The sequence below is a fragment of the Poecilia mexicana genome, unplaced genomic scaffold, assembly GCF_051168715.1.
Source record: "Poecilia mexicana isolate PSO_F unplaced genomic scaffold, ASM5116871v1 scaffold_20, whole genome shotgun sequence".
NCBI lineage: Eukaryota > Metazoa > Chordata > Actinopteri > Cyprinodontiformes > Poeciliidae > Poecilia > Poecilia mexicana.
In genome coordinates this window covers 1,705,191-1,732,628 of record NW_028263389.1, presented here as the reverse complement: position 1 = coordinate 1,732,628, position 27,438 = coordinate 1,705,191, and the positions used below count along the sequence as shown (strand labels likewise).

The window sequence follows — 27,438 nt, the reverse complement described above, 5'->3', positions numbered from 1 at the left end:
GATTTTTTCCAGCATTTTCTGATTCTTTTGCCAACTCCCTTTAGCGGAGAATAATAATGATAAAAATTTAATGTCTGAACAATTGCAATAGTGTTTCCTGATCTGCTGGAGCAGACAAACAGATCTTACACTGCCTCTTCGGCTCACTGCATAGGCTTGGAACCCTTAATTAGCAAGGTTAGAAGGCAGGCTACTTAGCTTTTTTTATTTTGTTATCTTTTTGGTTAAAAGATCACTAAACATCAGACAAAGCCCAAGGGTAAAATTGGGGTAACTGAAAACATAAAATTCTAGGTACAAATTAAACTGTTTAGTAATTTTGATTACTAAGCATCACAAGATCTTGTTATGTTAGTACAACACAGCGTTTCTCGTCTCTCACCACTTCCAGATCATCTGTAAGGTCCCGACACGGAATAGAGAGCTTTGGTCCGTCCACCATTAGAATTGTAAGAGTTAATATGGGATTGCAAACCAGCTGCACGACCTGACATCACACATGGGCTCCACTAATCAACTTCCAGGTTTGTTTGGCGATTACTGAGGGACTGTGATCTAAAATGAATCATAAATGAAGTCTCTTCGAGGAGCTTCCATCTGCTGTCAGCCATGCTTCATCAGGTTAATAAAGTATAAGCTGTTTTTATGAACCTCTGTTATGAAGGTGAGTGAGTACAAGCATGATGAAGTAATAAAGCGGTTCTTGAGTTGCCGTCTTGTTTTGACAGAAGCGATCAGTGCAGACGTCTCCTTGGTGATAGACAACAACACTTCTCAGATGCTGAAGAAGCTTCCAGAACATTTACATCATTTACTGCATGTTGCAGCAGTTTGGGAGGAAAGAGTGACAGACAAGATATGACTGATTTGGGAACACTGAGAACTTTGCCACTGGCTGGTGGTTAGTTGCTAATGAAGGCGTCTGCTTCCATGCTCTCTGTCAGAGTTCATCTAAAGGGCTATTTCACAGTTTATTTTATGATTCTAATCTGCATTTGACTTTCCTTTTGGATTATTCTATACTGATTTGGCATTAGTCATAAATGGCAGCAGAACTCCAACATAAATACTTGTCTAACCTGCGCAGTAACAATATTCTACACCATCAGAGCTTCTTCAAACCACAGTGTACTAGTGATCCATCAGTGTTGGTGTTTGTTTTCTGATTGGTTTTTTTAGTCCTTTCGGGGTTTTCCTCATCAGTTCATATCTCTACGTTGTAGTTGGGTCACATCTACTCTCACCTTATAAGCTCCCTGGTTTTATGGTACTACTCTGCTCATCCCGCAGTTTCTCCTGCATGTTTCCATGTTAATACTGAATACTCTAAGAAGTACAATGTGTAAAAATAAAAAGGCTCAAGACACCTATTGAGGATACCTTGTTCTTCAGGACACCAAAGCTTTATACAGCTCTAACTTTAACAAGAGCCAAACCAGAGGGCTTTAATGTAGCTCACACTGGGCTGAGAAGGTGTCATCATCTAATAAATGGGTGAATATTTGCTTCAGAAGATCAGTGGGTGGAAGACGGTCAGCGATTTGACTGAACATGAAGCCGTTAACAGACAGAAGCCTCATCAGATTCTTATAAGACATTAAAAGAGCTTCTGATTCAGGGAGAATCATGATTACTGTGGTAACCCTTCATTCACTATAAGATAAAACTGAAACGTGTAGACAAGTAAATGTTATATATATTTTATATATATTTTTTAATAAACAATCATTCATTAGTTGACAACTACAGGAATTTCCGATAGGATTTTTAGAAATTTGTTTCTGCTTATATTAATTTTGCAAGTTATTTCTGATATTTTTAATGAAGCTGCATCTAAAACGTTTAGATGAGAGAGTTAACCATTCTTCACATTCATATTCTTCTCGTCTTTGCTGGACCTAGCTCATGTCCTTTTTGTACTGCTCTTCCCATTCTCTGCCTCCACTTTAGCTGCTTTATTTTCAAACTTCTTTTCATTTGAATGACAGACATTCAGACATCCCACATCCCCTGTACAGCACATATAAAAGCAGCAAAGCCTTAATAAAAATCTTCTGGTAAGCGTCATCACACCATCACACTTCCAAACCCTGAAGCTGCAGCTGCTCAAATCTTTCTGTGATGGATCATTGATGTCATTATTTTAATACATCAAGCCTAAACCTACAGTGCCTTGCAAAAATATCCATATGCTTTGAAGTGTCTTTACATTTAGTGACACTACAACGACGGTCTCTTTACGTACAACTTTTTACTGGAATCTTATGTGATGTGTTGACACGGAGTGGAGACTGGTCTTAAAGTGGAAAGAAATTTGCTAATGATGAAAACTCTGATCTCTGTAAGTAAACACCAGGGCAGCCATTTGCCTTCAGAGGTCCAAATCCACACATGTGTCATTTTCTTCCTGTCATATGGAGTTTTTATGGAGGACCAAAGTACAGAGACGTGTTCAGGGCAGAAGCTTTTAATGAAAAAGACTCAACATTCCAGGCATACCATGCAGAGAAGCTGGATGTCACTGATGGTGTCCTAATTACGTGACTGACTTCAGTAAATGAAAGTTGCCCCTGGCGACAAGTTAGACAGGTTGCTCGGTGAACCTTTGCTAGTGTGACCTTTGCCCTTCCGGATTATGTATGTGTGAATGTGAATCTCATACTGCGTGTGGACATTTTTTATGACAGCAATCAAGCACAATCATTTCTCTATTGACAGTTCAAAGAAAGACGCAGAACAAATATGCTAGTGTTGCTGTTATATCTGTCTTTCAACTGATGTGGTGCACTTTGATTTCTGATTAAGCTCATCAGCCTGCGCGCTCGGTCTACTGAGTAAAGCCGAGAGCATGCTAGTCCCATGTTATGAGAAATATGTCTAAAAAAAGCTGCCGATGACCCAACGGCACTTTCTACAAATGGGCCTTTGTTAAATTTGTCTTCTTAAACTTTAGAGCTGAATATTTGTGGCTGCACAGTAACTGGGGGTGAGGGGGGAGGGGGGAAAGAAGGAGCTCCCAGTTTGTTTGCTGCTAAGGTCACGTGTTGGTGCCCACTCAGAGAGAGTTTTATCTCTCGTCACATCATTCGTTTTTAATTGGCTGTTCCTTTGGAAGAATAAAAACACATACTGTGATGATGAAAGCGTCAAACACGGCCTCTGTGCTCTGTTGATTCCATGCTAAGATTAACTGAAGAGGGAAGACTGAAGGCATCAGCAGCATCATGTCAGGTAACACTGAGGGACTGGAAGGCTCCTGGGTTGTTTATTCCCTGTGATTTATAGAAAAGAGAAGAAGTTCAGATTCTTTCTTGGATCAGAAGACGAGAAGATGCAAAGATTTTAATTCACAGCAAAATCACAGAAGATCTTTGAGAATACCCAGCTAATGGGCTGTTTGCTTCTGAGTCTGGGTTTCTGCATTATGTCTCTTCTAGTCTCTAGGGTGGATAGTATTTAAAATGAGGCTCACCCCTTTAAAGAACTATTCTACTTTGATAAACTTAAATGTTTCAGATCCATCAATTCATTCGTTGTCTGTATCCCCTTCTACTTAAAGGGTTGCTTGGGAACCGATCTCCAGTGATCATCTGATGAGAGGCAGGGTACAGCATCACAGAGACACACAACCAGTAACTAAAAAACTAATTATGTTTCAGAGTGTGGAGGGAAGCTGGATAATGGTAAAACTAGAGAAAACCAAGCAGCTTCCTGGGAAAAACTCCAGCCCAAAATTCCAGCCCCGGACCATTACCATGTGCTTCACGTCTAACTCCATGTGTCAGATCATCAAACTATTTTACAATATCAAAGATAACCTACATAAATAGGTTATCATAGTCAAAGTTTTCATCTCCAAACTTTGACTTGTCCACTCCAAAACCTTCTCTATATCTGAGCCATTCAGAGGTTGACTTGCTATTGTTCCTTGGCTCTTCATCCTTCTGCATAACCCAGGTGTGTTTGTGCTGAACATTCACCAGCTGATGGCCAAATACTTTCCTTTACCATTTTCTTCTAGAGGGCAGAATTTATGTTTCCCTCTATTAGTGTGATGCTGGGGGCAGGAATGCAGCCCCCAGCATCACACTACTCCCTTATGGTGTTTTCACACCTGATAGTCCGGTAGACTCTGTTTGACTGGTGACCAAAACTGCTACATTTGTTCCAATGTAGCTGCTGTGGTTTGCCTTCACACTGCACTGTGTCAAACAAACTAAACCCTTTGAAAAGCCTGTTCACTTCCTTGCCTGTGGGGGCAATTCACCAAGAACCACTGAAGAAAATGACATGAAAACCTCTGAAGAAGGCACTGAGTGCAGCAGCCTTTGTCACAAAATGTGAACAAATATGGAGTGGCGACAGAGTTGAGCAGCTGAAGGATTTCTTGTCCCTGGTAAAAGTGCTAGCGCTCGATTTGCGCGTTTCTTTTTGTATTTTACTAGAACCCCTGCAGCCAGGCTGCTTCCTGTTTTTGGAGCGGTCTCTGGTTCGCTTGGCGTTCACATATGCATTCTAACCGCACCAGAGTTCACTTCAACTGAACCGAGGTTTGAAGTCCGCATCAAGATTCAATTGTGCATTCACTCCTCCCTAAATGAAAACAAATTTTGATTGTGGTATGATTTTTATTTCATTTTTATTTTTTTGTGAAATAAAAATTATTTTTTATTTGTAAAAAATGATTTTTTATTATTATTTAGATCTTCCAAAATTTGCCATGTGTCCTTGATGTTTTTCGCATCTGTTCTGATCTTTTTGCTACATAGTTATTGTCCAAAAGTCTCAATTTCTGCACAGATCCATTCATACCCTGCTGCTGCAAGCTCTGGCCTGGTGGCAACAAAATGAAGTAGCTCTCTCTGAAAGAGGAAATTGTCTTTTTTTTTGTTGGAGACTCTTGAATATCCAGCCTTTTTGTTATGGCAGACTTCATGGTAACACTGGAAAGTAATAATGTTGAGGATATCTGTCCCACTTTTACAGTCATCTGTTGTTCACTTAGATTGATGGAGATAATTTGAGATGGACTTTTTCATGTTTCACCTGAACTGATCAGGACTGAAAAAACATTATCTGATTATTTGATGTAAAACCTCCCACAGTGTTTATCAGCCGTTGAGAGACAATGAAGGAACAGATCTAAAGGACAGTGAGTTGAAGTGTGATTAAGATGTAAGATGCTTGAGTTATGAAGAATGAATTTCCTGTGCAGGTAAAATGACTGCCATCACTGAGGTCTAAAGTTTTCAAGCTTCCTGAACAGTGAAGTCGGTGGAATCTCAGAAGTTTCTGGCGTCTCTCTGTGTTCTCCTGTCAGTCTGCAATCAGCCTCTGCCTGTGCCTCCATTTGTCACTGTTTTATCTCCAGACAGCTGCCGTTTTCCTCTCATCCCATCATCCATCAAACTTCCATCAAACTTCATCACCTCCCTCATTTACTCTCACTTTGTTTTCTCTCTCTCCTGTATTCTGTGGCCCCCGTCACCCAGCTCCACAGTGAGGGCCCGGGAAAGGTGTGGCTAACGGACTGGAGGCCCCAGGAGTCCCCGAGCATCCTGAGGATTAGACCTCATTTACATAAATCTGCATAACCTCGTTAAGGCAGAGGAAGACACTGTGCACACTGTAGCCTGGGACACTTCAGAGCGAAACGGCCCATTAAGGATTGCAGTGATTATGGGATTATCACTCTTAACGACTGTTGTGGACTGAACTGGTTTGTGTTCTCAGAATGGCACCCCGTTGCCTCATTGAGTCCCGAGCCTTGAGGAGGAAGACTTGTGATTGGAGCCAGCTGACCTTCAGATTGGTTTTGTGGATTTGTTCTCAGTTATTATCTTTTTCTGCAAGGACTCCTTCAACTAAGACACGGCAGAGATGATGGGTATTTAAGCATGTAATTAATAAGTGGAGAATAAATTAAGTTCTTTATGTGTACACATTAGGACCAGTTTGGGAGGTTTTGGGTCTAATTGAATATTTGCACCACATTTAACTAGCAAAGACGACGTCACAAAGATGTGAGTTTAAAGGTTTGTTGAAGGAACGGGCCGAGGGAACGGACTGGACTGAGTGTGACGATGGGCCGACTGAGTGTGAGGGGTTATTCTTAGGGAAACAAACTTTTCCTGAACTAATTTAGGGCCTCGCCGCTGATGGGACCTAGAACAAAGAAGAGTAGATAGTTAGCCTGGGCGACAAACCGAAAATGAACAGACATCGAAATGTATGATGATGAGCGACATCATTTTGCCTGTAGATATTTTCAGTGTCCAAGAAAAGGTGGGGGGGAAAATAAAAAAATAAAAAAGATTTTTTGTCTGTGTTTAGGTAGAGTAGGGCAGGGGTTCCGAACTTTTCTATGCCATGGTCCCCCAAAAGAACATTGACAGGATTTTAAGTGTAATTTGGACGATGCTGGTTCACATGAGTTCTATCTACATTCATACTAAAAAAATATAGTTTTATTTCAATCCAGCAAAAAAACAAAGCAAAAAAAAAAAAAACAGCTTACCTTATGTTGATTTGAAAAAAAGAAACAAAACAATAACACATACTTCTTTGACATGTTCTGCATCAGAAGTCCCTGACTGTAATTTCTCAGGATAAAAATACAGCCAGCGTGAGCTAAGCTCTGCAGCCTCGGCGTCTTTGTTTTGCCGAAGCCTCAGCTCTCCAGACGAAGTGCGGCGTGTCTCCCCTGATAAGGAGCTGACACAGAAAGCTACCTGCCAGCAGGTATTTTTGTCGCCACTCCACTGTGAAGTCACAGCAGCTGAAATTCATCATTTATAGAAGGATTTAAAAAAAACTAAAAACTTTTCTAAAATGCAACAGCCTGAGTGCGGGAACAAATATTGGACTGTCAGAATATGACAGGATTTCTTTTTTTATGTTTATTTTTTTCCCTCCCATCAGCAATGAGATAATGATGACATCAGCACTTCTTCACAGTGTCCAGCCAGCTTCTCAGATAGGAGGAAATAACTGCATCTCAGAATAACACTGCGTTGAGCTGATTTATTTATTTATTTTTTTCATTGTGCAGAAATGCAACACATTATCAAACGCTGAGGAAACCAGTGGGGGGATGAATGAATGAATACGACGTAATATTAGGGCCATTGTAGAAATTTTTATTAGCTTTCAGCTTTTAGGACTTTTTGGATAAGCGTTGCAAAAGATGTGCATTTTCAGATCATATACCCATTTTTATTTTTCAAAAGATAAAGGTGGAAATTAAAGATCATAGTGCTTTGGAGTATTCCTCCCATAGATTTCCTCATTTTGTGCTTAATTATTATTACCAGAACACAGATAACCTGAGTAAATTTGAAAATCCTTTGACTAGGCCATTCCATGAACTTTATTTGAGCCATGCAGAGGTGGAGCTCCTGGCTGTGGATCATTATACTGCTGAGACTTCAATCTTACTCATGTTATGTTATCAGGACATAGTGCCAGTTTTAAAAAGCATGTCAGAAACATATTTTTTATGAAAGTTACATACATATAACACACATACATATTTCCTATGTCTTACTTTGTTGAAGAGGCTATTTTAAACAGATTTATTTGATTCTTTGTCGTGTGTGAATAGTGGAATTAGAATCAGTTTTTCAGAAAACATATAACTAAAGTTACTTTTCTCTGATATGAAATCTGCTGGATGAGCTAAAGCATGCATATAACAAGCAATCTGACAGTTTGAGGTTTCCGTGCGGCACACTGAGAATTCACAGACCTGTGCTTACTTACACAGACACCACATGCCTCCAGGTACTGTGTGACAGATAATACAACAGAAGGGCAGTTTAATTCACACCTTCTCCATATGTTGATTTATTTTTAGACAAGACGGTAAACAGTGGGTTCTTCTAAATAATAGAAACCGGTTTATAGTTAATGAGCTCTATGTGAAGGTTTTATTCATCTTGTTGTCCAATGGCTCTTTGAGAATCTCCCCGCTAGTCGTAATTTCCCTTGTTTCGCTTTGCCAAATTGTGTTACCTTTGCTATTCTGGAAACTTTTCTGGTCACTTTGGCAACCGCATCAACCCTTCCAGGTCATTTTATTTCCTATTTAAAATAAAACATTAATACGTTTGAACAGACCTGTGTTTGTGTCTTTTCCACATTTTGTTCTGGCCACGGCAGGTTTTGTGTTGCCATGGACACAGTGGTCTGGTGCTCTGGCTCCACTTGATTAAAGTTATTCATTTTCATCATTTTTTGGCATCGAGAGCCTTTCCTGCTCTTTCCTGGGTTCTCCTCATCACAAAGGCATGGCGGCTGTCCAGTTACTCCAACACCTGAATAAATCCTGTAAAATGCAAAATAAATCTCCTGAAAGCTGCAGAATGTGACTTTTATAAGAATGATCCTCCTGTATTTGTTATAACCCTCACCTTGTCATGACGGATCATCGGCTGAAATGTTGAGCTCCTTCAGTTCCTCCCTAAACTACTATTGCTGTCTGCTGAAATGAAAGACTCCTGGTCAGAAACAACCAATCAGAGCTGGGAGGCGGGTCTTAGTGTTGTCAATCAGTGCTGCTAAATGTGCTACTGACAGAGATGACAAGGAAAACTGTTGATTCACCTTCATCGGTGGCCTTGCTAACAAGCCTTAGTTATCATGGCCACCAGTGATGGCGGATAGCTAACACTAGCCTTATTAGCATTATATAGCATAATATCATTAGCCTCAGTTAACACAGTCAGCTATGATGTGGAGAACCAGGTGCAATGCAGCAGTAAGCAAGTTCCAGGATTTGAGCACTAGAGTGATTGACAGCGCTAGGACCCTCCCCCTGGCTGATTGGCTGTTTGTGACTGGTGTATTTCTGCTGGTGGTACTGGGAGCACTGGGAAGAGGCAGAGGAGTTAGAGCGTTTTATTTTTTTTATTAAATTGTCACAACATGATAATTTTAACAAATATATAAAAACCATATTTTTAATAAAAGTTCCATACTACAGCTTTAACATAGCAAGATATAAGTGCTCCAGCGTTTGGTATGTTACAGAGGTTTTCATGTGTCAACTCTTCGGTTTCCATGGCAATTGCACAGAAACTGGGTGAATGAAAACAGAAAATCTTCAGCCTGAAGCAAAAACTACCAAACCCAGTTACACAGACCACCATGAACAACCTGCCGCGTTTTTCACCTCTGTCCTCCCAACCTGTTTATTCCTCCATCATGTCTCTCTGCCCTTCTGTCCCTCATAGCCTCTCTTCTTGTCCCTGTAGCTGAAGCGGCACTAACACACAGGCTTCCCTCCTCGTCCGCCCACACAGCTTTCTCTGGGAGATTCCAGCCATACACACACACACACACACACACACACACACACACACACACGCACACACACACGCACACACACACACACACACACACACAGTCTAACAGACGACAGAGAGCCCAAGGTCTGGTCTTTGTGAATTATTCAGCGTGCGTTGGTGGGTCTGCACATGCATCAAAGGTCCCTTAGGGCTCATAGGAATGCTTCAGAAACTGTTGATTCACATGTTATCACTGAAAATGTAAAATCGTGTTTTGATGTGGAGCAGCAGCAGCAGCTCGACGTTAATCAGCGTTCCCAACAGTTCCTCTTCCTTTGGCTTCTGGTGCTCAATAAAGAGGAATGATGTGAGTGAGGGCTGGGAGTTTTACAACTACAGCTGCTTCAGGACTCCTCAATGCAGAGCTGCTTCTCTGTAATATAATCAATGTTTCTCTATGCAAAGTCACAATTCAGAAAAATCCTTTTGACCCTTGTGTTTACAAATGGTGTCCAACTGACCCCACACCTGTATCACTTGTATTATTTGCCTCAGTCCTCTTATTCACAAGGGTTAAAGAAGATCTTACTTAGTTATTGAACATTAAAGACGCTCACACAATTTCTTGACATTTCAAGAATAGATTTGTTTAATGGAAACAACAAATTTGGGAAAAAAAAGTTTTCCGATAAAAAGTTTTGGCGCTAGGATGAGGTATTTTTTTTGTTTGCTTTATTTCACAAAACTGCAATGGAAACACTTTTTTCACATCACACCAGTGACATCATCAAACACCTGGATGTTGGCACTGGCATCAACATCCAGAAGAAGAAGAAAACAGGAAGTGGTAGAAGGATTATGGCGTGGCATTTTTTTAATGACTTATCACTTGAACCAACTCGTCCATGTGCGATTTTATTTGCTTTTCTTATTTAATGGAAACGGCAATTGTGAAGTTGTGTGTCTTCAGTGTTGGTGGAATGTTGACAGATTTGTGCACATTGTAATGGAAGCGTGGATACATGTAACACAGCCCACTACATGCTACCGTCACTGGAAGATAACCTTGGTTAAGATCACTATGAATTCATTTTCAGCCATCTTGTCCTTACAAAATGCAATTAATTAAAAATAATCAAACAAAAGTTGCAGTCAGTTCTTTGCTAGACTCTGTTAAGTACTAACACATGTTCAAGTCAAACAAAAAAAATAAAAAAATGTTCACTTTATCCAAGTTGACTGAGTCGTGACTGTACAACCAAACTACATAATGAACCAGTGTACTTTTATTTTACTGTTGGTTGAAAGCAAGAAATCTAAATTGGTGCACACATTGAGAAATCGTATAAAATTGCGAATGTCGCATAAATTCAACATGGTGGCCTAATATTCTGTCAGTAAATCTTATTCACTGACAACACATGCATGCATTTCTTAAACAACAAACATTCAAAGACGTGTTTTTAGGGATGTCGTGCCATTTCCTTTTTGACATTTTAATAAAACAAACGGAAGCATTGTTCTTTTATTTTCTTTATGTATAAAAGTATCTAAAAACAATTCCGTCATTGTTCATGAGGCCCTGCTTGTCTGACATGAATGAACCAATGTGAGTTACCAGCTCCACTTGTTTTTGTTTGAGTCTTGGCATCAGATTCACAAAGCAAATGGATCCAAAGGCTGTAATGTAGTTACTGAAACACTTTTCCAAAAGGCAAGAATAATGGAGAGAGCTCATTTAGGGAGTGTGTTTCTAGATCAAATACTTATTATTAAGTATTTACAGAAATAAACCATTTTATTTCTGTAAATATGATTTATTTTATTTACAGCCATACATCTGAGTTTGAAGCATCACCTCTGTGGAAGAGAGTAGAATGATGTCTCACAACTATCAGAATTGTAATGAAACGACTTTTGGTGTCAGTGACAGAATCCTAGTGGTCTCCTGTTGTTCTAGTCAAAGGCTTTCATGTTTTTTTTCTTCCTAATCAGTCTTTCTGTTAGCCATGTCTAAACCGCATAGTTAAAATAAACTCAAATGTTATTGGTCCCAAACAGAGGGATGTGTCCTCACTATGGCAAAGAGAAATCAGGAAGTAATGCATGTGCTGTATTTTTCTGACCATTCTTCCTTAAACTTGACATGGACTGATTAGCTGTAAATAATTTGCTTTTGAAGAAATTATACATTTTCCTGAATAATGAAAAGTTTGTTGAAGAATGGATACTTTATATCTGTTAATATTAATTTGGCTACATTAAGTTAATACTAGATTTACACCAACCGGGTCTGTTATGAAATGTTTTCTTTTTCTTTTTCTTTTACATATTTGTAACATTCATGATTATAGTAAAAAAATAAGCAGCTGACTCATGAAGGTCGGCACTTGTCAAAAGCAGCAAACATCCCTGCAGGAGGCGTGTTAAAATAGGAAATCTATTTCCTGTGCTTGGTTCTCCTGGCTTGATTTCAGCTCCCTACCTGCTGTTTTCAAATATTGAATTTCATGTCTGTGAATACCTGAGGAGAAACGGTACCGTGTGACGCGTCTTCCTGGTGAAATAATGATAATGTTCCTGTAGGTCCAGCTGCGTCCTGAACCCTGAGGAGTGTGAACTTTCATGCAGCAGGTTTTCACATTATATCTGCCGTCTTTTCTGTGCTCTAAAAACCTTCATCTTCTCCACTTATGCAGACATATTGCAACGTGACATCACACACGCAAAACCCTGCCCTGCACCTCAAAAAATAAAAGAAACTTCTTACTGACAATGGCTACTTTGGGCTTTAGCTGTCATGTTGTCAACATAATATACTAAATCTTAAATTTACGTGCTGTATGTAAAATGAAATGGGATGCAGTGCTTTGCTTCTAATTGTCAGCAATATTATGTGTAGTGTTAGATAACAAGATCCAAGGGTGTCACATTTCACAGGTTAGTGAAAGGTTTTCATTGGAAAAAAGGAAAGAAGAGGGTAGTAGATCAGTTATGCTAGCTTGACTTTGAAAACCTTAACATGCAGATGTGCTGCGGAATTCTAAGACGGTGTATTAGGTGGATTGTAGATAGAAAAAAAGGAGTAAATTTCTCCCCAAAATATCAGAAATTTTGAAATTAATTCAAGGACGTTAGTAGAAAAAACTTGGACATTTATGAATTTCAAAAGTGAGAAAAATAAAATTAGAAAAAAATAATAAATTTAGGGAGTTTTTTCTTAGAAAATTTCTGAGATTATCCTCAAAATGACTGGGTTTTGGTGTACATTTTTTCCTCTTTTTTTATTTCTTCCTAAAATGGCCTGAATACTCAGTCATAAAATTCTGCATGTTTAAGTTCAGTAAAAAACCAAAAGTCTGACAGCTCATCTGTAGAGCAGGTGTTTACATTAGCTAATTAACCACTGCAGTGTTCAGATGATCACTTAATAATCAAAAAAAAAAAAAAAAAAAAAGCCAGGAAATGGTGTAATGGACTGAATGTTCTGTTCTTTGTGTGGGGAAACATTTCCATGTGTTTTTGGTGCCGAGTCCTGATACACTAGTGGAGAATGTTGTCAGTCAGCTGCTATGGCAATGGGTCTGTAAATAGCATAGCCAAGACAGAGGGCGGGGAAAATAGTAGTGGCTTTAAGTTATCCTTCAACAATTTTTCTGAATTATTCTCTTTGTCGTGGCGCATTGCACTAAATAACACCTTTATCTCCAGGTTTCATTTTGTTGACAAAATTGTTCTAATACAGCAAGTAAAAGAATCGCCTCTTTGGCCTCCAGTGTTGTGTGCCTGTGTGAACAATAATTCCAGACTGTAAGCTTTGTGTTCTCCATTATCTTTCAGCTTTTGTGGCCTTTGTAAAGCCCTGCTTCCCTCTCTGACCTGGTGCATTTCTTCTGACTGAGTGTTTACATTCAGTGTGAGGCATGAATGCATCCAGATTGTGTTTTATCTCCTTTCATAGATACAGTCTGAGTGATAGCTACCGTTACATATCTGTCTTCTTAAGTGCTTCATTTGGGAAAAAAAAAAATCTTTTGTTATTTTGGCCATAAATACTCACTAAAAACCATTAATTCACTTATTGGAAAATGAGACATAAGAAGTACACTTGCACAAAAACATGTTTCCAGTTTAATATGATCTTTTCTTCAGTGTGGCCAGACAAACCCATCAGCCTTTATGAGCCTCTGAGGCCTGCTGCTGCCACTAATTCACAGAGCCAGCCTATCAGGCACATCCACCCAGCGCTCTCCGGTGTTTCCATGAATATGTGAACATCTCCCTCCGCTGGTTTATGTCTCCTGTGAGAGCAACCTGTCGAACCTGGAGCAGGCAGCGTTGATAGATGATGGCTTTCCCTTCTGAAGGAACGAGGCGGAGGCTGTGATAATGTTGTGGGAGAGACGGACATGGACAGTTTCCTCCAGCAGTCCTGCTCCGCCTGACCTCCACTTTGTGCTGGGAAGACGAGCAGAGACGAGTTTGACTGATGCAGCGTGACTGAATGAATGATTGATGCTCTGTGGGCTGCAGTGTCATGTAAAATCGACATCATGCCGTCATGTTATTCCTTCATCAAAAGCAAATGTTGTTAAAGGGCTAATAGAGGAGCCATGTTGTGAAAACCTCCTGAAGGCGGAGTTTCAGAAAGAGCAGGAGCTTTTCAAAGAGACAGAGGTCCAATTTTATGGCGTGAAATCAAAGTCAAATTTCTTTTAAGTAATGTTTGACATTTACTGCAGTGTAGTTATGTTGGAGCAGGAATAAATCATCAGAAAGTCATGGTGGAGGCAGAGCCATGGTGCACACACACACACGCACGCACGCACGCACGCACACACACCCACACACACACGCACACACACACACACACACGCACGCACACACACACTCTCTCAGATGAAACATTTAAAATGCTCAAAGATGAAAAATATACTCACTGGACCTGAATGGGCTGTGAATTTGATTGGAGTTTCTCATCTTTGAAATCAGCAAATTACAAATGTTCAGGAGAAAGCAAATGCAAAAGTGTTTTTATGAACTGTCCTCTCAGTAAAGAGCTGGTGTGTTTGCTACCTTCTTATCTCAAGCCTTTGATTTACCGCTTAGAGAAAATCTTCTGAAGAGCCTGATGAAACAAAGAAACACTTTGGTTAAATCTGCTTAGGTTTTCATCATCAGGATGAAAGAACCAGAACCGTTCAGGTAACTTTGATATGCTGGGATGTTTTCACGACAACATGCCTCAATGTGCTTTACACATTGAGGCGTTGCTGACCCGTTGAAGAACCATATCCATTCATATTTTTCTGTAAACTACCACCACTGTGTTGGACTCTTTGGTTCCAGGTTCTTTAAGTTGCAACCTTTCAAAAAGTTCCACTTGTGTCTTCTCAGTATAATTGTAGATGTGTGTGTGTTTCGTCAGCAGTAAGTTTCACATCACCAGTTCCATGTTTATCCCGTCTCTTTCTTAATGTTGCATCATGAACATTGACCTTAACCAGTGCAGGTGGGACGTCGCTTTAGACATTCTGTGTTTTGTGTTAATAGTCATTCTGGCAGGTTGGTCCACCGCTGTCCTGTTTTTACTTTATTTGTGGATAATTGCCACCTGTGGTTCCCTGGAGGTCGTATCCAATCCTTTCCTGACTAATAGATGCAAATAACTTTTTAAAATTTCTTTCGATGGGTGTGTTACATGTTGTGTTTGGGCTATTTTTGTCTGCTTTGTGTTACCAGATAGATTCTGTTTAAAATCAGATGATCTGTAACATTTAAGCATGACAATAAAAGAGAATACATTTAAGGAAACTGCTCAAAATCAGTAGTAGCCCCAGAAAATGTTCATAAGGATGGCCAGACTAGGAGGGTAAAAATTTTATTAAAAAATAAAAATTAAAAATAAGCCTTTTTTTTTGTTTGTCCTGAAGCACCATGTTACCTGTCTATGTATTTCAAACATCTTATTGTTTTGTGCTGATTTTATTTAATTTTTTTTGGTAAAACTATCTGAAATTCCAGATTAAAAGAAAAATCAGTTTTTATCCATCATGGAGTGATGTTTCTATATTTTTGCTTTGTGTTGCATGCTGACGAGACAGTAAACACACCCACACACACTCGGTGAGGACAGTATGATCACGCACATCCAACAGGCTGATTAACAGCTGACGCAGACACAAAGGGCTTTTACATGTAGGAGTTTACAAATGTATGACATGACACCCGAAACAAACGCAGAAAAACTCCGTAAAAAAGAGAAAAAGCTCACATCAGATGGATGAATTCTTGATAAACGGCGGGATGTAAATCTGAACAGATGTGAATAAACTGCTGTTAAAGAGTTAATCCATGAATATTGAACTGATTCTCTGACATCTTTACTGAGAACAGAGTCTTGCCTCCCAGCTGGCTGTTAAAGTTTAGCTGTTCTCCTGAGGGCTCTGTGATGCAGCTTAGTTGAAAATACGTACCCAGGAAACAACCTCAGTGTTCAGGCCATCTTCAGAATCGTTCCTTGTGATGACATCTGGCACGGTACGTTCCTGCCAAAAGGAGAAAGTGTGAAACACCATCACATCGGTGATGCGATGGTTAAATGGACAATTTAACACTGCGAAAAAAAAAAAAAACCTTACCAAGTATCCTAAAGCAAATATCTTGTCTCACTTGAAAAAATTCAAAACTAACATACAAGTAAGTTTTCGTTACTACTTCCATTGGCAGATTTTTTCTTCTAACTGGTAAAAAATGTCATTAGAAGTGAAATGATGCTCTTTACCTTCAGTCTGAGCCTGAAGCCGACTGCTGCAGGTTTCAGTCACTTGCATCAGGGATCTCGTTTTTTCTTTTTAATGATCAAAGACATTCAGAACTTGGTGGGCTTTTTTTTTTTTTTTTTTGATTTTTTGATTTTTGGCTCAACACCTTCAACGCCATTCTTTTGTGAGATGAGCTATGGGTGGGCATTTATCATATCGTTTATTATTTATCATGATAAAATTCTTACCATGGTAAGAATTTTGATTTATCGTTTTCACAATGAATTAAAATTAATGATTAAAGACACCCCAAAATTGTCTGTACTGTCAGGTTGTTGTTTTTTACTATTCTTTACTATTTGTTCAATGGGAGCATCGATAAATATCAGTACATTTGAAAATATGCTTAAATGCATAAACTGTATGCAGTTTAGTGACACACTTCGTTTGTGACCGATGGCTTGCTGTTGAAAAACATGGCAATGTTTCTCAACCGCACTATTTGTGTTTTTGTGGACTTTGTAATTGTTGTGCCCCTAAAAGAGAAGTAATAAATAGTTTTATTGTTATCACAATTGTACATATAGTGATAAAACTGTAAGTCCATGTCACCCAGCCCTAAGGCCTCAAAATGTAAAAAGAATTGATTTATTCAAAAAAACTGTCAAGTAAAAGCAAGAAAAACCAGATTGTTAGCGCTTCACTCACAGTGATTGTCACTCTGAATTTGAGAATAATTAAATAAATTGAGAGAGAAAATTTTTAGATTGTTCTGTTAAAACATTTATGATTAATAATTTATGACATTTTCAAAGAATTAATATTGTGAAACTTTTCAAGCGTGATAACCTCAAGGTTGAGCAGCTCAACTCATGCTACCACTATTTGCACCGTGCAACGGGTTTTTTTCTCAGGATATAAATACATTGTTCTCATCTATTAAAGCTGTAGTTCTTTCTTCCTGTTTAACATAAATAGTTGGTAATAAATGGATTTCAAAAGTTCCACTCAACTTCTTCTAAAGTTTGCAGGACATGTATGGACTGGTAACTTTTTCTGATTCATGTCTTTACTCTTTTCTTGAGCTGAACAAAACATAGCGACTGTTTTGTTTAAATATCAACTCCTCATTAGGAGTTTGTAGTAAAGATTTCTCTCTCCTCCGCTTCAGGTCGGAAGTTCGTCATCGCCAACGCCAGAGTGGAGAACTGCGCCATCATCTTCTGCAATGACGGATTCTGCCACCTGTGTGGCTACAGCCGAGCCGAGATCATGCAGAAGCCTTGCACGTGTAACTTTCTGTACGGGCCGGACACCAAGAGGTTGGCCATCGCCCAGATGGCGCAGGCCCTGCTGGGCTCCGAGGAGAGGAAAGTGGAGATCAACCTGTACAGGAAAGACGGTAGGAGAAGGAGAAGCTCTGGGCTTTGTGTCAATCGGGACTGCAGTTTGTTTTTGTTGGGAGTTCTTTGGGTCTTGTGACCTGGAGAAGTTGAATCTGGGGATGAAGTCTGAGTGTTCACATTTTAATTTTTAACAGATTTGGTTTTAGTTCAAAGTTTTTGGTGAGGATGGTTACTTTTAAGTAATAATAGTTTTGTTTGACATCATTTTTCTTGGTGTGTAAACTACTTTTTTGTTCCATTAGAAGTATTTCAACAAAATCCCACCTCTTCTTTACCTCATAAACAACGGTATAGACAGAAAAAGGAACTGTGAGCTCTAAAAGTAAAAAGAAAATGCTCAAAAAAACTGAGTTTCAAAATTTCTGAGTTTCAAAAGTCAAAAAATTTAAACTCAATTTTGCTGTTTCAAAACCGAAAATTTCTGAAATTCTTATAAAATTTTGAGTTGTTTTTTTCAAGCAAATTTTCAACTTTTCATGTTCAGAAATTTTTGAATTTTTTGGTGGAAATTTACTCAAATGTTTTCTGTCCCTAATATGCTGTCACGTGTTTATTTAAATAATAATGTAAAAAAAAAGAAAGAAAGCTTCAAAGAAGTCTCTCATGTATTTCTGGGAACATAGCAGCTGGATCAGAACCAGATGACAGAACGATAAGTGGCTGTCATGGTGACAAGGAGCCTCCATGCTGCTTGAGCCTCCAAGTCTCTGTGTAAAGACCAGAGAGTCTGCTCGGTGTTTTCCACCTGCACACAGACACCAAAGCAGCAGAGAGGAAGGAAATTAAAGGTAAACCACAAAGTGGAGATTAGAAACAAAGAGGGCAGAGGACATGCAGCCAGTTGTCTTATAGTATCTCTGCATGGAGAGACTTTCTGCCTGTTCAGGTCTGATCTGGGAGAATCTGGTTTTCCAGTGTTTTACTGAAGAGTTGAGATGGGAGTCGTACATCAGAAACCTTTTAGAAAACAGATTGGGGTCATTTTTGGGAGTCAACGACATTTCTGACAGGTGGATAAAGTTTACACAGTGAGAAGTAAACTGCATTCCTTTCATACATGTTGGACGGTGATGGAATATGAATCATAAATCCAATTCTGTTTTCATCCCTGTTCTCGTCTTCAGCCGTGGAGTTAACGAGGTTGATAACTCTGCTGGTAGCAAGTCAATTTTTTTCAGGTTGTGCTTCACAGATGAAGGGGTCGGCATGACGACCTAAATGTAAAAGTTGATGTTCACACAAGTATTGTTTAACATTTTATTTTCTGTGTAAGAGTAACTTGGTCTTTTTGTGAAGAACTACCCATTTGCTACATTTCCACTGACCATAAACTTGCACAAATTGGAATTTTGACTACAAATTTGCCTAATGGAAACACGCCAAGCTCGGAAATACTCAAATTTTTTGTGACAAGGTTTTGGTGTTAGAATGAGGATGTTTTTTGTTTGTATCAAAGTTGGTTCATTTCGCAAAATTGCAATGGAATCACTTTTCTGCATCACACGTCACATTATCAGCAGCTGGATGCTTCCACTGCCGCAAACCACGAAGAAGAATACAGGAAGTAGTTGGAGGATGATGGCGGAACATTTTTCTAAATGATTTTATTACGTGAACAAACTTATTCATGTGTGATTTTAATCACAACTGCGAAATAGTGTTTGTTTTTTTTATTATGAAATATTGACAAAGTTCTGTGCATATTTGTAATTGAAACACACTGAGTTTGTTAGAAGTTCATAATATGGTCAGAAACATTAGAAACCTTCGATCTGTTAAACCAGCTCTGTTATGTAGGGCCGCATATAAAACCTTTTACTCCATCAAATGTTGCCAGTTCTATTCATAACATAACCTCTCAGTGCTTACTCACTGTGACCCCAGTGAATTCTCTGTCCCAGTCATCTATAACACACACACATGCATGCACGCACGCTCCCACGCACGCACGCACACACACACACCACACACAAGTAACCCCGGCAGGCCACCTTCAGGCCCTCAGAGAGCAGCTGATAGAACGCTGTGGACACGCCTCATCCATAATGCACACTGAGCAGAAACACTATGCTGCCTCCTCCTGTCTTCTCTGCCTTCACGTCTCCAGCCTCTGTTTGCTGCAGCCAAACATGGGAGGAGAAATAAAGAGAAAGAGAACCGAGGATATCTCTTTACCCACGCCAGGCCGCCTGAATATCATAGAAGTGTGTTTCGAGTAACGATAGATAGTACGTCGCCATGATCAACAGGTGCAGCAGATACATAAAAACAGTGGACAAAAACATTAGAAGTCTACACACACAGGGATGTTGATCTGAACTCATTCATCTGGTGCCACATCTGGCCCTGGGCCTTGGTGCTGATGGATCTTCTTTCCTGCTGCTGCACTCAGCTGTCCAGGTTCTGTTGCTCACCGGGTTCATCAGTCAAACTATCCAAGCTAAATGCAGCAGGGAGGATGCTCACACACACACACACGTACGCACACACACACATACACACACGCACACACACACCAAGAATTAGAACAACGCTCCTGTCAACAATAGCTTGGTACTGGTTACAGTTTGTGGGGTTCTGTTGATCTCCGGGTTGAAACGTAGCTGTCGTTATTATTAGTATTTAATAGTTCTAGATGTAATGGTTCTGGCTCCTGACAGGAAGGGGACAGAATGTTAATTTGTGTTCACATTATCCCAGTTTTTTTTTCTCCTGATCTGACTTCCTGAATCCTGAGTTTCAGAAAGAACCGGAGCTTCTTAAAGAGGCAAAGACCCAATGTCAGTGTGTTAAATTACAAAGTCAAATTTCTATTGAGTCATGTTTGAAATATGTAAAGCATTGTTATAACAACTGAAGGTAACATAGTTGCTTGATTGTGCTATATAACGATACTATGTGCCTGGAAAACACATAACACTGCCCCTTTAAACACAAGGAAGAAGGAAAATCCACCAGAAGGAAAATCCAACAGAATCAGCTTAGCATGTGGCGAGTTCATAAAAATGAATGTTTCAGGGTGTTAGTGGTGCTGTGTCAACATGTTCCTTGCCCTTTTTCTCCATTGTCGATTGACACTATCTACACCAGGGGTGTCCAAAGTCGGTCCTGGAGGGCCGGCATCCTGCATGTTTTAGTTCTCTCCCTGGTTTAACGCAGCTAGATCCAATGATGGCTCATTAGAAGGCCTAAGGAGAACAATGACATACTGAAAAGGTTATTACCACCAGGGAGAGAACTAAAATGTGCAGGATGCCGGCCCTCCAGGACCCACTTTGGGCACCTGTGATCTACACAGTTCCTTTGGGAGGTGATCAGGGGATGAACATACTGGATGCCGTTGTGTATTGGCTTACCCACAAGCATATGAAAAACAGTACTAATGTCGGCTTGAACTGAAACAATTTGATCAATTTATGACCATTAATTCAGTTGCACCCAGCTGGTGACCTGCTCCACAAGCACAGCGCTGCGAAACGGGGGCTTATCCGGGAGATCACAACCACCACTGCAAACTTAACACACCAGGTTTTCAGTCTGCTCACCTGATTGCTCTCCTGGGTGCCGTCATGAAGCAACAATCTTAGGAGATGTCTGTCAGTCAGACTGTGTGGGTGTCCTAAAAGCCCCGTCCTTCGATAATTCAGCACCCAGAGGAGTGGAGAGTCCTGTGTGACATGAGGGGTGCGGCGAAGGGGGGTGGATTGCTTAGCAGCCGTAGCTAAGCAAAGCACTTAAGAGAGCAGGAGGCTCTCAGGAGAGGTTAGCGCTCTGCGCCGTGAATGAGCCCACCTCCACCTAAGAGCACATAATGTTCACACAAGCACACGGAACACAAGCAGACAGTTGTCGCCCACACAACAACAACAACAGCAACAAGTAACACCGGGCTTTGGAGCTAAAAGCAAATCCTTCCCCCGTTTTCATGCTGCTGATGGAAAGCTGTTAATTTGTTTTAGTGGAATAATAAAAGTGAATAGTGTTGTGAAATTCCCCTCCGGCCAGGTAGGACAGTGCTGCTCACAATTATTGCTCATGACATGAAGCTATAATTGGAGGAAAACTAAAAAAAATCACAATCTCTGAGTATAATCCTGTCCACATCCGACTAGTTCGTGTTGCGTTGTTCTTGTCCAGTTCCAGGCTCATCATAATGTACATGGAGCGCCTACACCTGCATTAGGTGCTTCACCCAATCTAGGTGAAGCACCTGCTTTAGGAAAACACTACACATATAACTACTTTGTAAGGTGTTTTCACAAAATAGTGAAAATGCTATTTTGCATTTCCACAAATTCATTAGAGGTTTTTCGTTTCCTCAAACTTCTTTGGATTTTTTTAGCCAGTAGAAATACACAATTCATTGTTCTAAATATGTTAGATTTTAGAGCAGAAGTGATCACATGATCAAATTCTGGCCACATTTCCAAAAATCCTTTGAAATAGTTTTTTAGTTTAGTGATGATTGGAAGCAGATGTCATCTTTTATATATATATATATATATATATGTAATTAATTAGAGTACTGGTTGATTCATTATGAAACAACTAAATATATCAAACATGATTACAAAAAAAAGTTGACTTTAACGCCTTGAAATTGGGCCTCTGTCTCTTTAAGAAACTGCTGTTCTTTCTGAAATTCCGCCTTCTGGAAGTCATCACAACATGACTCCTCTAACCTTATAACAACATTCTTTCACTGAGAAGTAGCTCATATAGTGATGTGCAGTCCCACCAGATGTTTGCTAATTGCTGCTGGCTAGTCTGAAGGAGCTGAGTGAAGGGGGGGCGGGGGGTGGGGGGTCACGGGAGAAGCTTGGAAACTGCAGATGTGAGGAGGAGCTTCTTTCTTGAAGGTGGGGCTAAGTCTACCCAGGCGTTTTTGCACAGCTGAATGGTTGCCATGGGTGATTAAAGGATTTCGCAAACATTCATGAAAGAATGAAGGCAACATTCTAAGTTTGTTTATGATGAGGAAATAACTATATAATATGATCTGAAGCTCACAAAACTCCACTTCCCCTTTAAAAGGATGTGTTGCCGTTCTTTGCTGGCGCTCAGCTTATATTATAATACCTGAAGGTGACAAGGTTATGCTAAGATTTACAGAGGAACGACTAAAAGCTATTTTATTCTCCACTTTTCTTCCATGCTGCCAACAGCGTGTCAAACAGGCTTTCAATGCATTTAAAAGGAATTCCACCCATCGTTAAATATGTGTAGCATCCTGACCACCTCCAGAGTCAGGTTTGATTCATCTGCCCTCCTACAGTTGACACAGAATCAGCTTAAGCTGCCAATCAGGGAGGTCAGATATACAGGGGTGAACTATGCATGACAGCTGAATATGCTGTTTTCCAGGATATGCATCAGGTCTTCAGCTGCATCATAACTGGCATGTGGTCATAATATCGTCCCAGATGGGGCATCTTTTTATTTTTTGTTTTACATTTTATTTTAGAATTTTGACATCTTTAATAAAGATTAAATAATCACATTGTTCCTACAGGTTTAGCTCCAAGGTCAAACATAACTGTACCAACAGGCTTAATCATGAAATTTAACACTACAGTTACTTAGCAGATAGTTTTACATTATTTATAATCTTAATAACAGTTGTGATTAATAATATTGTGATCACAGGTTGTTCACAATCTATCATCATCAACAGTCCGTAATAAGGACTACTTATTACTGGCAGTAATAGTATTCCGTACTGCTCCTCTCTCATCTTGGTTTTTATCATATTGTTTATGCTTTATGAGAGTTTTCAGTCTTCCTTCCTGTGCGGTCTTTAAGTGTTTTCTGAAGAAGTTTCTGGGCTTCAGGCTGCAGCTTCTCTGACAAACCACAGAGGTTCAAAGCCTCGCCTTTTATCCCCCTTTTTTTTTCTACACCCATTTCTCACCACTTGAATCTGCATTTGGAAAATATGTTAATTTTTTTACTCCCTTTTTTTTCTCCATGTGTGAACGTTGGAACACGAGACAGTCGGAGGGAGGAATAGACTCGGCTACGTGGCGCTTCAGAGCCTCGGCCTGTTTTTCACTTTATTAGTTTTCTAATTGAGGTTTTCAGGCTCTGTTCAGTTTCAGTTCATGTTTGTGTTGAAGATAAATGAATTTCAGCTCAACAGATGAATGAAGCTGAGCTGCCATTGGTGATTATGGTTAGACCTGAAATATTAATACAGTCACTAGAATAGGATACATATTAGTGTGTGACTGTTGAGCTTTTCCTCCAAACGGAAAGCTTGGAGCAAATCCATAACCGTATGTACAGTAGAGCCTTCACATACTAAACACATTTACCCTTCTGTCAACAGTGAGAATCTATAACTGACTCCGATTAGGCTTTAAAATCTATTTCCAATGAACTGCAGTCAGAGACGGAGAAAACATGGAACTGAGATGAACCGTCAGAGCAGTGAACTAATCCAACTAACTGTTGGCTTTTTGATGAAAACTAAACATCTAGCCGTAAATGTAGGGAACAGACATAACTCTAAAAGACATCACATCGTTTTACATCTGTTTCTTCCAGGCTTCATTTAAAAGTGTAGCCGGAGTAGTGAGGCCTAAGCTGGCTGTTGTCTCTATCTTCATCTGTTTGTTTGTGTTGTGGGATTGTTTTTTTTGTGTGTGTGTGTGTGTGTGTGTGTGTGTGTGTGTGTGTGTGCGTGTGTGTGTGTGTGTGTGTGTGTGTGCGTGTGTGTGTGTGTGTGTGTGTGTGTGTGTGTGTGTGTGTGTGTGAGTTGGGCCCTCTGCTTCCCGTGGCCCAGCCAAAGGAAATGGGTAGAATCATTATCTCTGGTCCTGTCCCTGCTCCTGTCTCTCCTTTGTCCAAGACTATAATGAAAATGGAGTCACATCGGCTTTCCCTCTGGCTCTCCTTCACTCACTCTGTATAGATATTCCAATCAGTTCTGTGTTTTAAATCAGTTTGGGTCTCTCAAAAAAAATAAAACGGTTTTGTCTTCCTCTTCTTGTTGCTCAAATTCGTCCAATTATTTTATTGCACTGTTTAGAATTGAAAGGTGAGCCTTTGGGTTTGCCTTTCTTTGTAGCCTCTAAACAGCCGACTTTAGAGTCTTTGAGTCGGTCCAGACGTTGAATGGCTCTACCTCAGCACAGTGAGAGATTAGTTTTTCCAATAAGTTTGTAACTGTCGTCCACGTTGAGTCATTTATCGGTCTGGGTGCTCCCTGGGGTCAGTCCTACTGCTTTGCTCTGGCAGAATTCACATTTAATGCAGCTGTTCAAAGTGATTGCGTTTTATGAAAGCCTTTATTTTCAGGATGTTGAGAGAGGGCATTATTGGCACTCTTTACCTATAGAGGTCTGCTCAGCCTTTTTAGCCATACTGAGTTGTTTCTTGTGTGTGACACATTGAAATAATTAGGCTGCTGTAGTTGAAATAACTTGTCTTTTTTGGGGGATCTGTAGACCTTTATGTGTTTTAAAGGGGAATAGTAGGAAGTGGCTCGTGAGTCAGGAACAACCTCAATTCTTACTTCAATAATTTTTGGTAAATATGTTTTAAACCTTTCTTCCAACAATGGTTTGAAATGTTACAATTATGGATTCACTGTTTTGTACCTTGAAGGTATACTTTGGAAGCCTGCTGCTTGAAAAAGTGCCAATCCCATCGTTAGAACAGCAGGTTCATTACCAAAACAGAAAAAGTTATCATTAGGATTCAATTTATAGGGGAAGTTTTATGTAAAACACTCTCATCACAAAACATACCTCAAATTTATCTGTGATTCTTTCATGCATGTATGAGAAAACCTTTCATCTCCATGGCAACTATTCAGATGCACCAAAAACCTTTATTTTAAAACTTCAAATAGCTGCCAAAAGTCAAAACAATACCTTTAGAGCAGGGGTCCCCAAACTTTTTCCTGCGAGGGCCACATAGCTGTTCCTTTCTCTGGTCGGGGGCCGGTCTTAGTTTTTGAAGAAAGAAACCTTAGAAAATTCTTGTCGGGGGGGTGGTGCTGCTGCTGCTCTTTCTTCGAAACTGTCGAGCGGGGGGGGGGGGATTGGGGCGACGACAGATTCGCGCTTTTAAATAGATTTTTACCCAGAATGCAAATGGAAAAAACCGTGAGTGAAAAGGTGACTGGGACTGACGAGTATATATTCCATTGAGGGAAAGTTAGTTTCACATCTGCTCAAGAGCCCCCCTGGTGGTTGAAGAAAAATCCACATATAAACCAGAAAATACAATATATGAAAAAAAACACTGAATGCTCTCTGGTATGAGGAGGCGGGCCAGATCCGGCATTGTTCAGGGGGCCGGACCAAATGACGTGGCGGGCCGGATCCGGCCCGCGGGCCGTAGTTTGGGGACCCCTGCTTTAGAGCTTCGAGAAATTAGAAAAAAACGTCTAGCAAAAAATTGTTGCCGGTGGGGTTAAATGGGTTAATTACCCTCTTTTTATTGCCAATATTCTGTAATTGCCCTTTTATGTTTTCCAGTTAATCAGCAAAAAGTGAATATCTACAAGTCATGCTATATATATATTTTTTTTTTCAAAACAGTTCCTTACAAATACTATATCTTCTTAATTAAATTACTTACCATTAATGAATGTCTTGTAGAAAGACATTTTTCCTATGTTATAAGATTTAAACTTCTGCCTCACACAGCAGCCCATCCTTACAACTCCCTATCAGCTCCTTCAGACTAGCCAGCTGCAATCAGCAAACACCTGGAGGAACTGTACATCAGCTGAGTTCACTATAGAAGCTACTGCTCAGAGCAAAGCTGGTAAAAATATTGTAAAAACAGAGGAGCCATGAGGTGATGACTTCCTGAAGGTGGAGTTTCATAAAATGCTGGAGTTTCTTAAAGAGACAGAGACCCAATTTCAAGATGTTAAATTACAAAGTCATATTTCTTTCAATTCATATTTAATACATAAAGCATTTTTATAACAACTGAAGTTAACATAGTTACTTAATTGTGTTCCAACATTGCATTACGTGCCTGGAAAATTCACACATTAATACGTGTGTATGTATGGATTGATGTACAGTACGCATCAACAGACATACAGGACAAACAATGTGCTATTTTATTTTATTTTTTTAATTATAATTAGTTACTTGCTGCATTCCTGCCCATGTCTTTGTTCATATGTTTGTTTTGCCTGGATGGTTTTCTCTGCTTATGAGCTCATTTCAGAAACAGACGCATTTACGTTGATATCGTTTTACAGAAGCTCGAACGCTTCCTGCGAAATGGTGTAAACCAATCCGGCCAGGAAACCATCTGACTCCATAAAACCAACTACTGAGTGAGGACATGCTGAACGAGCGTCTCCCCTCACTTAGGCTTTGACTACAAGCAATCACATCTGATGTCATTGCGGTTACATTTATCTGAGCAATTCAGAGGCAGGAACCGAGCAGAAAGCACACGACCCCTCCTTCAGTATTATTAGGACTTAATGGAAAGGAAGCGGTCAGGAAAAAGCCTCCAACTAGTAAGCTGTGTTGAAAAACAACATAACTGTTTTTTTTTTTAACTGAACCACAACCTCAAACATTTCTAGTTTTCGTATATGTTTTTAAGTGTTTTATTGCACCTTCAGACATGGATAATTGTTGTTTTGAATTGGTTACATTGATTTTAATTAATAAATTGTAGATTATAAGTTTGAATGATTTATGTCCAAAGCACAGTTAGATTTATTAATGCTAACTTTCCAAGAAAATTGCTTTGGACAAAAAATGAGACGAGCATCTCTCAAAGCAAAATGAAACCAAATCCTCTCCGAGACATGTTTGGAGATTTTACCAACAGAGAGCCTGAGAGGAATTAAAAAAAAAAAAAAGTTTTATTTTGATTGCACTTTTTCTTAGCAGTTCCAGTTTTTGACAAAATTTAGTCATTATTTGAGAACTATTATTATTTCTAGTTTAATTAAATTTCTGTTGTAATTTGTCTCGTTGATGTGTCACTCTCTCT

At 39.7% G+C, this 27,438-nt stretch overlaps 1 protein-coding gene across 1 annotated transcript in view; it reads left to right on the top strand.

The window, feature by feature from the left end:
• Nucleotides 1–18,224, top strand: part of LOC148153206 (voltage-gated inwardly rectifying potassium channel KCNH2-like) — a 29,173-nt gene extending 10,949 nt beyond the window's left edge. Inside the window, exon 2 of the mRNA XM_088001474.1 lies at nucleotides 17,223–18,224. Within this exon, the coding sequence (XP_087857600.1) occupies nucleotides 17,223–17,533 (311 nt within the window). The 3' untranslated portion in view covers nucleotides 17,534–18,224. The remainder of the gene's footprint in view (nucleotides 1–17,222) is intronic.
• The last annotated feature ends 9,214 nt before the right edge of the window (nucleotides 18,225–27,438 follow it).